Source organism: Microcaecilia unicolor, chromosome 3 (assembly GCF_901765095.1).
Source record: "Microcaecilia unicolor chromosome 3, aMicUni1.1, whole genome shotgun sequence".
Lineage (NCBI taxonomy): Eukaryota > Metazoa > Chordata > Amphibia > Gymnophiona > Siphonopidae > Microcaecilia > Microcaecilia unicolor.
Genome location: NC_044033.1, coordinates 132,839,667 through 132,854,765, shown reverse-complemented (window position 1 = coordinate 132,854,765; position 15,099 = coordinate 132,839,667). Strand labels below are relative to the sequence as shown.

At 42.7% G+C, this 15,099-nt stretch overlaps 1 protein-coding gene across 1 annotated transcript in view; it reads right to left on the bottom strand.

Annotated features, from left to right (window-relative positions):
• Positions 1-945: 945 nt before the first annotated feature.
• LOC115464287 (60S ribosomal protein L10-like) overlaps positions 946-15,099 on the bottom strand; it is a 58,730-nt gene continuing 44,576 nt past the window's right edge. The window contains 5 exon segments of the mRNA XM_030194680.1: positions 946-1,111; positions 7,654-7,850; positions 7,852-7,898; positions 8,240-8,580; positions 9,047-9,179. Of these exon segments, the coding sequence (XP_030050540.1) occupies positions 946-1,111; positions 7,654-7,850; positions 7,852-7,898; positions 8,240-8,580; positions 9,047-9,179 (884 nt within the window).

Genomic DNA, 15,099 nt, shown 5'->3' with positions numbered 1-15,099 from the left:
CTACTGCCAACTCCAGACTTCACGCCTTCTGTCTCGCTGCACCCTACGCCTGGAATAAACTTCCTGAGCCCCTACGTCTTGCCCCATCCTTGGCCACCTTTAAATCTAGACTGAAAGCCCACCTCTTTAACATTGCTTTTGACTCATAACCACTTGTAACCATTCGCCTCCACCTACCCTCCTCTCTTCCTTCCCGTTCACATTAATTGATTTGATTTGCTTACTTTATTTATTTTTTGTCTATTAGATTGTAAGCTCTTTGAGCAGGGACTGTCTTTCTTCTATGTTTGTGCAGCGCTGCATACGCCTTGTAGCGCTATAGAAATGCTAAATAGTAGTAGTAGTAGTAAACAGGGGTGATATGATACAGACGTTCAAATATTTGAAAGGTATTAATCTGCAAATGAACCTTTTCCGGAGAGGGGAAAGCGGTAGAACTAGAGGTCATGAAATGAGACTGAAGGGGGGCAGACACAAGAAAAATGTCAGCAAGTATTTTTTCACGGAGAAAGTGGTGGATGCTTGGAATGCCCTCCCGCGGGAGGTGGTGGAGAGGAAAACGGTAACGGAATTCAAACATGCATGGGATAAACATAAAGGAATCCTGCTCAGAAGGAAGGGATCCCCAGAAGCTTAGCCGGTGGTGGGAGGCAGGGCTGGTGTTTGGGAGGTGGGGATAGTGCTGGGCAGACTTATACGGTCTGTGCCAGAGCCGGTGGTGGGAGGTGGGGCTGGTGGTTGGGAGGCGGGGATAGTGCTGGGCAGACTTATACGGTCTGTGCCCTGAAAAAGACAGGTACAAATCAAGGTAAGGTACACACAAAAAATGGCACATGTGAGTTTATCTTGTTGGGCAGACTGGGTGGACCGTGCAGGTCTTTTTCTGCCGTCATCTACTATGTTACTATGTTACTATGGTTACAGCCACAGAACCTGCCTCCTGCTTCATGTGTTCCTGTTGGTCATGGAATTGTAGGAAATCAGAAACACAGTTGTTCTAATAATGTGACCTTTGACTTTACCATATACCAGAAAGTACCAGAAGAGGAATCTGCGTGTAAAGACTGTGACAACCAGAGCTTTGAGCAGCAAGGTTGTTGCAGGCGTGTATCTGTATATAGATGCAATAAAGATTATCTGTGTTCAGCAGCCTGTGTGTTCTCCACTTTACACATAATAGTTGACAACTGATAAAAAATATTTTTACTGAAAATCTGCCAGATTTTTACTGACAGCCTGACATTTTTACAGACACAGGTTTTACAAAATGTGAAAGCATTAAAAACACTAAAAATTCACAAGTTGACTTGGCACTGCATTTGACATCCTCTTTTTTACATCTCATGTTCTCACTGTTGTCTGCACAGTGTGGTTCTTACAAGTCAATATTTGACACATCTTGCAAACAACTGTTCTTTTAAAACACAGCTGAAAACTTTTTTTTTCTTTTTTACTATGTACATGGAATACTAAAGTACAGGATGAGGTTGTTCTTGGTATTAAATTATCTTTACAGAGTTTATGACCACGTCATTTTTTGCTTATTTGTTACTCACTGTTAATTAATGGATGATTGGCAGCTCTGAGCAAGAATGTTGCTACTATTTACTACTACTACTACTTATCATTTCTATAGCGCTACTAGACGTACGAAGCGCTGTACACTTGAACATGAAGAGACAGTCCCTGCTCGACAGAGCTTACAATCTAATTAGGACAGACAAACAGGACAAACAAGAGATAAGGGAATATTAAAGTAAGGATGGTAAAATAAGGGTTCCTCCCACTATTCCCCGGATTCTGTACATAGTGATCAAAATTGGCCGCTGAAATTTGACTGCCGATTTTTGAGCGTCATTTACTGACTCTAGCTGCCAAGTAGTTTGTGCCATTAGTTTGCTCCTGAGGGCTCAGAACCTTTCTTCTTACCTTGTTCCTTGGACATTTGTCTTTCAGTGCCTACGAGGAGGACACAGCAACTGCAGACTCCCGCCGGTTCTCAGCTTGCTGGCGCCAGTTACATCAGGCAGAGATTACTGGCTTCTCAGCTTCTATGGGTGAACCAGCTGGTTAGGTTGTGAGGAATAGCCCTGTCCTCGTTAGCGAAGTGTCGCTCAGCTCTGCTGGTCCAGTGCTGCCACCTGTGCTGAGCAGTAGATTTGTGGCGCAGTTGAGAGACACTAACAAAGCAGTGACGTTCCTAGGAGGGGGCGGTGGGTGCGGTCTGCCCCGGGTACACGTCACCGGGGGGGGGGGGGGGTGCTGCGCGCACCTGTCCTCCGTTGTTCCATGCTTCTTCTATGCCCTGGAACAGGTTACTTCCTGGAACAACAGAGGACAGGCGCGCGCGGCACCCCCCCCCGGCGGCATGCACCCGTCGGGGTGGGGGGTTCCTTCGCGGGGGTGTCCTTTCGCCGGGGGGGTCTGCGCTGCATCGGGGGGGGGGGGGGGCGCTGCACCCGGGGGGCGGGGCGCATCGACGATCCGCCCCAGGTGCCAGCCCCCCTAGGAACACCACTGTAACAAAGTATTGTTGTCTACTCTTGAGGGTGGGGCTCCTGAGTTTGCCGGTGCTCCAGATCTTGCTTTATTTGCAATGCTGTATTTTGGATTTCAATGCTATGCTATATGTCTTTATTTTTGCATATAATGACAATAAAGATATTTCTATATAAAAACAATAGCAAATGTTTATGACTGCCTATGTGTGTGTGTTTTTTAATTTGATAGGTTTTTAATAATTTATTTGAAAGCTTCCCGTACACATATATCATGAAATAACATTTAAAATCACTAAAGTAGCATATAAAAATTATTGTCGGCATTTCAGCTATAAACTGAGTGCCCGGGAGAGACGAGCTTCGAATCAGGTGAGGTGCCACGCACTGAATTGGAGATGAGAAAAAGCGGGTAGAAAAGTGCTTAGGTGGCAGTAAATGAAGGCAGTGTCTTGTCTAAGAAGTTAAAGATATCTTCTCTTTTTTTTGTACCTGTTCTTCGGAGTCAGGCATTTAGATTTTTCTTCTCGGTAACTGCTAGCTGATAGGTTGTTTAAAGTACACCAATATGGCGGCAGCCCGGGGGAGATGATTTCAGCTTTTTGATGCCACGTTGTCTCCTGTCATTAAATCTTCTTGGGGGAAACTGAGCTCTGCACAAAGCCTTTGGAGAGAACCATTGAAACCAGTGAGTGTTCTGGATCTGGGGGTGTGGTGGTGGGAGGAGAGGGGAGGGGAGAAGAGGAGGTTGTTGAAAAAGGAGTAGGCCTGAAGAATAGGGGAAAGTGTGAAGGGTCTTCTGTCAGCTGAGGAAAAAGACTGGCAGCTGCTAAGTTACCCAGCCCTATTTTTGAACTCATATCCCATGTCAGTGTTCTTTTTGTAGTCTCTGATACCACCAATTGAAATCAGCACTTCGGGTTCCATAATGTAGCGGGATAGGGTTACATAAATCCAGGACTGGCTCAGAATTTCCCTCCTCGAACTGGGCAACATGGCAACTCTTCATTTCTACCCATTAAGCCTCTTCATTCAAAGCATGAGCTTACATAGTTCCCATGCTCAATCATAGACTATTATTTCTGTCATACCCACAGCTATGCTCTGCACTTTTCCATGCTACTTCTGGAGAGGTGAAATGATGGTGAAGGATAGGGTCCCTAGAAGGGGGACCCACAAATATATATGTTTGCCTAGTACATAAGTATTGCCATACTGGGACAGACCAAAGGTCTATCAAGCCCCGCATCCTGTTTCAGTGGCCAATCCAGGTCACAAATACCTGGCAAGATCCCAAAATAAGTACAAAAAATGTATGCTGCTTAACCAGAAATATTTTCCCCCAAGTCCAATTTAATAATGGTCTATGGACTTCTCCCTTAGGAAGCCGCCCAAACCTTTTTAAAACTCTGCTAAGCTAACCGCCTTTACCACATTTTCTGGCAACAAATTCCAGAGTTGAATTACACGTTGAGTGAAGAAAAATTTTCTCAGATTTGTTTTAAATTTACTACTTTATAGCTTCATCACATGCCCCCTAGTCCTGATATTTTTGGAAAGCATAGACGCTTCACGTCTACCCGTTCAACTCCAAATGCTAAATAGTAGTAGTAGTAGTAGTAGCACTCATTATTTTATAGACCTCTATCATAACTCCCCTCAGCCGTCTTTTCTCCAAGCTGAAGAGCCCCAGTCACTTTAGCCTTTCCTCATAGGGAAGTTGTCCCATCCCTGTTACCATTTTCATCGCCCTTCTCTGCACTTTTTCTAATTCAACTATATCTTTTTTGAGATGTGGCGATGAGAATTGAACACAATATTCGAGGTGCGGTCGCACCGTGGTACGATACAAAGGCATTATAATGTCCTCATTTTTGTTTTCCATTCCTTTCCTAATAATATCTAATATTCTATTTGTTTTCTTAGCCGCTGCAGCACACTGAGCAGAAGGTTTCAATGTATCATCAATGACGTCAACACAGACACCTGGGGAACCCCACTAACTACCCTTCTCCATTGAGAATACTGACCATTTAACCCTACTCTCTGTTTTCTATCTTTTAACCAGTTTTTAATCCACAATAGGACACTACCTCCTATCTCATGACTCTCCAATTTCCTCTGGAGTCTTTCATGAGGTACTTCTGAAAATCCAGATACACAATATCAACTGGCTCACCTTTATCCATGTTTGTTCATCCCTTCAAAGAAATGCAAGATTGGTGAGGCAAGATTTCCCTTCACTAAATACATGTTGGCTTTGTCTCATTAATCCATGCTTTTGAATATGCTCTGTAATTTTGTTCTTTATAATAGTCTCTACCATTTTTCTCGGCACCGACGTAAGACTCACTGGTCTATAATTTCCTGGCTCTCCCCGGAACCTTTTTTAAAAATCGGCGTTACATTGGTCACCCTCCAATCTTCCGGCACCACGCTCGATTTTAAGGGTAAATTACATATTACTAACAATGGTTCCACCAGTTCATTTTTCAGTTCTATCAGTACTCTGGGATGAATACCATCCAGTCCAGGAGATTTGCTACTCTTCAATTTGTCAAATTGCCCCATTACATCCTCTAGGTCTATAGAGATTTCATTCAGTTTCTCCGACTCGTCAGCTTTGAATTCCATTTCTGGCACCAGTATCTCTCCCAAATCTTCCTCAGTGAAGACTGAAGCAAAGAATTCATTTAATCTCTCCACTATGGCTTTGTCTTCCCTGATCACCCCTTTTACCCTTCGGCTTTTGCCGGCTTCCTGCTTTTAATATACTTAAAACAAATTTACTATGTGTTTTTGCCTCCAATGCAATCCTTTTATCAAAGTCCCTCTTTGCCTTCCTTACCAGGCCCTGTAGGTGCCTTCAGTTTAAAAAAAAAGTTAATTGTGTCTAGGTTTGCAGAAGAGTTTTCTCAGTGGTTTCCACTAGGTGGTGGAATGGTTTTCTGGATGGGTTCAGAAGGTTGCAGGATTATATGGCATTTAGAATTAGGAATAAAGCACGGTAGATATTCAAAGGCACTTAGGGGTCTTTTTACTAAGGTATGCTGACCTGCGCTGGTGTAGGGACGTGTTTTGGACGCTGTGTGAGGAATATGAGGGTGAGAGGGAAAATGAGGTACATGGAAGAACGAGGAGGCTCGAGAGGGAGGGAGACTGGGTAGAGAAAGGAAGGAGTCTTTTCCCCTGGGGGATTGGAGAAAAGGAAAAGACTACAATTCCCAGCAGCCCCTGAGTAGGTCCCATGGTAGAAACAGGGACCTCAATCCCCAACAGCCCCCAGAGGAGGTCAGGAGAAGGGCAAGAGAAGGGAGTTGGAAAAACCTGTCCCAGAGAGCCAGGATGAGGGAAGGAGTTCTGAACCTGCCCATTCAAGCAAATGGAGAGCAGCTGAGCATTGGGTGTGGGGAGGAACCTATGGACTGGCAAGGGGAAGAAAAGGGGGAGGAACTAGATCAAGAAGGGCCGATGGAGATTGCTGCTCTGATTAAACTGGAAGGAAAAGAGGTTAAACAGGAGAGGGCTGCTTGGGAGGAGAGCTTGGTAGAAGAAGGGAAAAGGTGGCTATCCTACGAGGGGAGCTGAGAGATCAGGTTTACCACGGAAGGGTCATGCGGTTGGTGGTCAGGGTATAATGCTGGCCTGGTTGGGGAGGGACCCTTGCCACTCTCCCTAGGATAATTTCTTTTGAAAGGGAGAAAGGAGGAGTGGTGATTTTGGGCATAACGGCTATACATGAACTGCTGGGAGTTTGAGCCCTTTTTGAGCTACTTTGTTTGAAGAATTGCTTTGCATAACTGCTTTATATGAACTGCTGAGATTTTGGAACCTTTTGGGTTTTTTTTGTTTTGTTTTGAATACTATGCTGTTGAACTACTATGCTTCTTGAGAAATGCTGTGGTGGGAACTAACTTTGGAGGAGCAGTTGACACAAAGGGATTACAATAATGTATAATGATCTGACCTTGTGAATTGCTGTGTGCTCTTTAGCAGTGGATTACAGCACACAGCTCAGCTAAAGGGCCGAGGGACTCAAGAGTCTCCCGGTGCAGGAGACTTTTCCAAGAGTCTCCTGGTGGTGGAGACCTTACAGCGTGCAGGTTCATTTTTCAGCACACCTGCAAAAAAGGTCTTTTTTGGCCGAAAATGGAAGTGCGGCAAAATAAAAATCAGCGCACATCCATTTTGGGCCTGATACCTTACTGCCACTTATTGACCTAGCGGTAAGGTCTCATGCATTAACCGGGTAGTAATCGTCAACGTACGCACACTGCTGATTACTGTCCAATTAGTGCCATGCAGTGGAAAATAGAAATTATTTTCTGCCGTGCATTTTGGACATGCGTCAATATTAGAATTACTGATGGATGGTAGTTCTAATTTGATGCACATTTTATGTGCGTAGGCACCTACGCACCTTAGTAAAATGGCCCCTTAGTCACTTAGCAGGCACTGCTAACTGGATAAATGCCAGTGAGCAGGATATTCAGTGATGCTCACTGGATAGTACAGCTAAATATTCCCACTAAGCACCTTGGTACTACCTAGACAGTGCCAGGGCAGTCCGTGGGCAGAGCTTAGACAGATCCGGAGGTTATCTGGTTAGTGATGATATTCAAACCACTAACTATACAAACTTTATCTAGGTTATTTATTTATTTGTTACATTTGTATCCCACATTTTCTCACCTATTTGTAGGCTCAATGTGGCTTACATAGTACTGGAGAGGCCTTTGCAGGCTCCAGTGTGAACAAATATAGGGTGAAGTTGTGGTAAGATCAAGATCATGTGGCACAGCCACATTAGGGAATCGGAGAACAGAAGAGTTGTGTTATGTCCATTACGTGCTTTAGTTTGGTTGTGTTGCAGAGATTAGGCATTTAAGTTGGATCGGTAGGGTGTGCCTTTTTAAACAGGTTGTTTGTTAGTGATTTCCGGAAGTTTAGGTGGTCGTACATCGTTTTCAAGGCTTTTGGTAATGCGTTCCACAGTTGTGTGCTTATGTAGGAAAAACTAGATGCCTAAGTTGTTTTGTATTTAAGTCCTTTGCAGCTTGGGTAGTGCACATTTAGATAAGATAGTGTTGATTCGGATGTATTTCTAATTGGTAAGTTGATCAAGTCTATCAGGTAACTCGGGGCTTCTCCGTACATGATTTTGTAGTTAGCAATCTGATGAGCATTTTTTAAATTCAGCCTTTTATTCTCTCTAGTCATTTTTGAAACCCCCAGCACATAAGACTCAGGTTGTGTGCAAGGTATGCCAATTGTTAAGGGGACCCTGGTTGGGATATACTTTATACCGCAGCCATCAGGGAAGAGGCATTTCCCAGAGATCATAGTTTCAAAAGTCATTGGCATTAAACTTAGTATATCCCCATTTCTTGGAAATATGGACAGTGGCGTACCAAGGGGGGGGGGGCGGTGGGGGCGGTCCACCCCGGGTGTACGCCACTGGAGGGGGGGGTGCTGCGCGCCGGTCAGCTTCATTCGTTTCCATGCTCCCTCTGCCCCGGAACAGGTTACTTCCTGTTCCGGGGCAGAGGGCGCATGGAAACAAACGAAGCTGACCGGCGCGCGGCACCCCCCCAGCGGCATGCATCTGGGGGGGGGTTCTTTCGTCGGGGTGGGGGGTCACGCAGCACCGGGGGGGGGGGGGCGCTGCACCCGGGGGGGCAGGGCACATCGGCGATCCGCCCCGGGTGTCAGCCCCCCTAGGAACGCCACTGAATATGGATTTTCTGATACCCAAGGAAACTTAAACTTTGCATGGCACAATGCATCTATCCTATGGTCTTTGTTCTGTATCTTGGTGCAAACGGACACAATCACCTGTCTGATGTGCACACGGGCCACTGTGTCTTCGGGCTTACCAAAGGCAGCATGCATCTTAGTCTGAAGCCTGTCATCACTAGCATAGGACAACATTTTATTGATGCAGATAACATGGAAGGGATGCAGGCACACCCGGTTATGAAACCCATCATTGGCACAACTCTTTACCATGTACTTATTGACACAGATACGAGCAGCTTCCAGAGCTTTAGATAACAGTTGCTCATATTCATCAGACACCATGGGTCAGATTCAGTAAATGGCACTCAAACGTTGGGCACTGCAAAAACTCAGCATGAAGTGTTATTCTACAAAGAAAGCTCTGAATAGAATAACGGTTAGAGAGCCTAGTCCCACATCCAAATTTGGATGCCAGTATTTATGCCAGCTGATACCTGGTGTCAATGTTGGTGCCCCGCTCTTGGCATTTGGGCAAGGGAATGGTGATATTCAATAACTCAATGTGCAGATTTTTGGAACACCCCCTACCATACCCCCTTTTGAATTGCTTGCTAGGGAATTTAGGTGTGTGGGGTTATAGGGTAGTGAGCAGGAAGATGCATGGACAAAATCTAATTACTTTCAAATAATTGTAATAATTGATTGTTGACATCAATTTATTGCTAGTTATGGCTTGTTAGCTCATTAATTTGTGCACACATATTTAATCTGTGCAAATTTGGGCACCACATATAAAATCCAGGGGCATGTGTCCACACAGTGTAAACTTATCTACCTTATCCTTCTTCCTGCCCAAGTCAAAAATCCTGATCTTGGAATCAGGAACTTCTCTACAGAAAAAGGACCTTGGGTAAGACAGCCCATGGCTGCGGGTGATAGTTCCTGTAACACACAGAAACAAGGTGGTTAGAAGCCAAAAGAGTAGGAGAAGAGGAAATGATGGAGGATGGAAAAACCCACAGAGACACCATCACACTATCTACATCACAGCAGCTATCCAATGAGCATTTTGAATATCATTGCTAACCAGATAGAACTGTTAATCCACACTAATTCCTGGATATCTGGTATCCAGATACCTATGCTGAGTATCAGGTGACTTTGTTTTTTTACCTGAGGTGGCCAGAGGTTAAACAATAGTGTCCACCATGGGCTTAGTTTTAGCCAGAGCGTTGTCTAATACAGTAGAAATAGAGGGAGGAAAAATCTGACAGTGGCTGAAGCTGACATGAGTGGGCTATATTAAGTAGCTATAGTGTTATTTTAATGAATCAGCTAATTGATGGCAATTTTGATTGTATTTATGTTTTTTTTAAGATTGCTTTTATTGATTGTACTTGTATTTAAATTCTAAATACCACTTTGGGATGGTCCATTATAGATTCTGTAAAGGCAGTTTATAAATTTATAGATGAATGAGATTAAGTTTTTCTAATCCTTGCTCTGACCCAACTCTGATACCACCCAATTGGTGGTATCAGAGTTCCCAAATGGGAACTCCTTTACCGATTTCTAGTAAAGGTACCGATATGTGTGCTGTGAAAGAACACACATACCTTTACGCACATGGAGGGCAGTCAATTTTCAGACATTCACCCATGAAAATAGCCTTTGGAAGTTGCCCTTGTACAGAACAAAGTCACAGAAAATGATGTGCTAAAAGGGACTCCAAATCGGGAGGCGGTAAGACCTCCCACACTAACCAGACAGTAACTGGGAATCACACAGCACTGCCCAGTTACTGCTGGGTAAGCCCTCGGCGCTAAAAAATATTTTCCAAGCAATAGAAATGGTGTATGTCATATGCTAGGATATGCTGGGATCCTGCGGTAGACTGACAGTAGGTCTGATTTGTCATGCACTTTTGCCATGGTAGCCCTACCAGGGCTTTGTAAAAGAAGCCCTAAATACCTAGAGAGGGTCTAGAACCTTAGAACATTAGCAGTAACTCTAAATGACTTTAGAGATAGAGACCATATTAAGAAAACATTAAAGATAAGATTGGATCAGAACACAACACAACATGACCCCAATAACCCAATTGTTAAGATTTGGCACTAGTACCTAATAAGAAAGAATTCACCACCTATGCATTATTCTGACACTTTTGTACCCATCTGAAGAAAAGACTAGGCATAAGGCTGAAAGCCATATATTTGGGGCAAGGACTCAGACACCAAAATGCTGGAGAAACTCTGTACAAATTCTCCTATGACCGATTTTTCAGAACTTCTGAGTGGTTAACCTTTGGAGATTAATGAAAGTCATATTTTTCCCGTGTCCCTCAGTTCTCTCAGGAGTCCTGCAGATTTATTTCTTGACTAGGTCCTTTACATTTTTCTACTTACTAAGAGAATCTTGTCTTTGTAGTTAAACATCTTTTTCCTCAACTGTTTTAATTGTGATATGCTCCTTCAAAGTATTTTTGACAAAGTAATTAAACAAAATAGCTCTATTTTTTGCTGCTTTTACCCCCAATAAGGGGCAATGGCCACATGGGAACTTATATTTAAAGTATGAAACACATAATGCTATTACAAATAAATGCAACTTAAAAGAAATATTATACAAGTATTAAACTTGATTTATCTCCTTAAATATTTGGCCTCTGTGAAGATATTTATGTTTGCTTGAGTAGTAACTGTCACAAAAGTGAATACTCATGAGATATCTAGGGAGCTCAAAAAGCTACTTGTTAACCCAGTCCTCGAGACACACCAAGTCAGTCTGGTTTTCAACATATCTATAAACAATATGTATGATATTGATTTGCATACATTGGAGGCAGTGCATGCAAATTTATCTCATGAATATTCATCGTGGATATATTGAGAACAAGACTGGCATGGTGTGTCCCAAGGACTGGAACCCCTGTGCTAGATATTAAGATATTCAAAGTGCAGATGGGGAAGAACCAACAAAGATGCTCCATCAAGCCCCTTGCTTCACCCATAGCTTATACGTATATACCTATTCACTCAATATGAACCTTAATGTCCCTCACAGAACCCTGAAATATTATTTATTCCTACTCAATGTTTATTTTCTAGTGTATGAAAATGGGAAAGCTAACTAGATCATGTTATCAGAAATAAATCTGTACCATTTTTTTCAGATATAAAATACTACCTAGCTTTTCTTCTGCAAATGCCACTTTTAAAGAAATAGTGGCACTTCACACAGGAGATGATAGCACTCACAGTGGTGTGCTGGTAAATTTTTAACAACAGGCTCTCTCCCTGGTCCACCTCGATGCCCCCGTCCACCTCTGCGTCCCCCCCGCCCACCTCTGTGCCCCCCCAAAATTGCAGAGCTGGCTATAGCCGGGGGGGGGGGGGGGAGCCAATGCATTACTCTCTCCAGGAAAAAAAATTAAATGATCCCAGGTTCCAATCTTTAATATGGGATAAAATGCCATAACTAAGTAAATAAATATAAACTTTTAACGTTCAGCACCTGATTCTCAAAGTGGACATATTCCAAACACTATAATGAAAATAAAATTATTTTTTTTCTACCTTTGTTGTCTGGTGACTTTGTTTCTCTGATCATGCTGGCCCAGTATCTGATTCTGCTGCTCTCTATCTGTTCCCTTGACTCCGTTTCCAGGGCTTCCTTTCCATTTATTTCTTTTCTTTCCTCCTTTCTTCTTCATTTCTGGTCCTCCGCAGACTTGACTGTCCAGTGGATCTAGCTTCTTCCTAAACAGAGCATTAAAGGGCTCATTTTCAAAACATTTTCATAGGTTACTATGGTAGTTTGTATGTCTACTTAATATGTATTTAGCAGAGTATGGAAGAAAATGATTTATGTTACTTTTACTAGTATTTTTACTACTTATAGAATCTGGCTTTCTTGGAAGGGGGTCAAGGTAGCTGCGGCACGATGCAACACGGCAAGGGCAGAGCGGGCCAGGAGCTGGGATGGAGGAGATTACTTGAGGCACAGATGGGTGGAGACAGGTTATATTCCCGCGAGGACAGGTTAGATTTCTGTCCCAGTGCAACTCTCTAGTTCCCAAACCTGGTCCTGGAGGCACCCAGCCACTCAGGTTTTCAGGATACCCACAATGAATATTCATGAGATAGATTTGCATGCACTGCCTCTACTGCATGCAAATCTATCTCATGAATATTCATTGTGGATATTCTGAAAACCTGACTGGTTGGGATGCCTCCAGGATCTGGTTTGGGAACTACTGGAATAGGGCATAGGAAGATGCACATGCAACTCCTAATTAGTGCCAATTAAATGCCAATTAACTCCAATAATTTATTCTTAACAACTAATTGACTAATTTATGTGCGCATCTATAATCCGCCCCCATTTTTGGGTGCCCTATACAGAATCTGGGAAACAATGCTTGACTGTAAATGGTTTTGTCTAAGACCTGAATATGAGAGAACAGAGTCCACCATGCTGACATCTACCACAGGCAGCAGAAGAAAGAAAATGTAGTAAAAGGTATTGTCATTTCTGTTTGCCCTCAAAAAATGAGATCACTCTTTCCTCACATTTAATCTATTACTCAGAAAAGCAATCATTTTGCCAATAAAGTGTTATTATAGCCTAACAACTTGGTTTTTGTCTCATATTTCAACAGTATATACCTCAGTTTTGTATGATTAATGAAGGTGTCCAACCTGTCTGGACCAATATGATAGATGTTATATGGCTGGCAATTTTGCCTGTGTATCTTTGTCTCTTTCCTGCATTTTTGTACTGCATCTATTCTGAGTAGAGAGGTATGGAAAATTCATATTCTAATTCGAAACAGGAGAGTTTCAATCTAGTTAAAGTTTGTAGGAATTTTTGGATTTTTGTTTTTTTTACTGTTTGGTAGGGAAATGTACTAATATTTTTACTAATAAATGTTGGACAAATGCAACAGATGTCATGGATACGTGAGAATCCATACTGAACCTGACCATTTCAGGCCCTGGAAACTAGATAAATCAAGGAATGTACATCAAACAATTGTTGCAAAATAGCATTGCCAAACTCATATAGGGGCTCATTTTCGAAACAGAAAAACATCCAAAGAGGTACGAAGAGATAGATGGATATGATTTTTTTTTCAAATGTCCAAATTGCTATTTTCAAAACCCATTTTTAAAACAGTTTTCTAAGCATTTCATATGCAGTGCATCCAAATCACAAGGGGGCAGGATTTGGGCACTGAGGAGTGGCCTAATGATTTTTGCAGTGTGTTGCAGATGTGGGGAACTGAATTCAATTCCCACTACTGCCTACAATTAGTGCAGGGGGTTGAGATCCTAGGGAACTGGATTTGATTCTCATTGCAACTCAAGTGACCCTGGGCAAGCATCCATTGCCCCAAGTACAAATAACCTTAAATTGTGAATCAATTTGTGGCAGAAACGTATCTGCAAAAATAGTATATGTAAACTGTTTTGACTAAACATCAACATACTGAATCAAAGCAAAAACATCCAGGGATAAAAGATAGAAATTTTGATCTAGACCTGTTTCAATCCCAACTAAGTCACAAAGAGGTGCCCTAAATGACCAGATGACCACTGGAGGAATGATACCCTCCTTACTCCCCCAGTGGTCACTGATCCCCTTCTACCTCCCCCCCCAAAAAAAAAAGATGTGAAAGAAACAGTACATACCAGCCTCTATGACAGCTTCAGATGTTATGTCCAGTCCTTAACACAGAGCAGCAAGCATGTCCCTGGAGTAGCCTAGTGGTTGGTGCAATACACTGTAGATAGGAAGGCCCAGGCCCATAATCCATTTTAACCGTTGCACTTGTAGTGGAAAGTGTGAGCCCTCCAAAACCCACCAAAAACCTAACGTACCCACATATGAGATGCCTGCAGACATAAGGGCTATTGTAGTGTTGTACAATTTAGTACAGTAGGTTTTTGGTAGGTTTTAGAGGGCTCACCATACAATGTAAGGCGTAATAGTGAGATATTTACCTGGGACCTTTTATGTAAAGTTCACTACATTGCCCCCTAGGGTGCTCCACTGCTCTGCTGAGATGTCCGTTTAGCCAGTCTACTAAGAATGCTGCTCCCTTCCCCCATACATCCCAATGGCTTATTTTTGTGTATTCTTCCCTTGGACATTTATTTTTCAGAAATGGTCCAAAAAGATAGACATACTGAACACAAAAACTTCTAGCAAATGGCCATTGTTGAAACAAAAAGTTGGATGTTGTTCTGGTTTAAAAATGGCCACGTCCATTACTGGATTTTTGACATTTTCCGCAAAACATCCAAAATCGGATTTAGATGTTATATCGAAAATGCCCCTCATAATGAACTGCAATCTTTCTTAAGTGTTTGTCAACATTGGTACTCAATATAAGAGCCAAATGAATGGGGCAGGAGCTTGTTTCAGCCATTTCTCCAGAACTAGGATGAGGGGAAAGGTATGGTAACTGGAGCATAATAACATCATACTCTGAAATGAGCCAATGAGGCCAAAAGGAAAATTCACTGTAGCACTTCTTCCCCAAGTCAATCCAGTTCCTGCACATTTTTTTTTTTTTACCTAGCATGAGTTGCTGTCCTTCCGTTCTATGAACTTTAATCTGATGCTTCCAAGAAATTAAAGATGAATTGTGTGGTTGTCAAACACTGAACTGCGATGGCAAGAATGTAAGAGTTGCCATAGTGGGTTAGATCAAATGCCAATCTTGTCCAGTATTATGTTTTCAACAGTGGCCAGTCCAGATCACAAGTACCTGGGAGAGTTCCAAAAAGTAGCAAGAGTCCATACTATCTAATCTCAATATATTGCTCTTATTTTTGGCAGTCTCTCCATATCT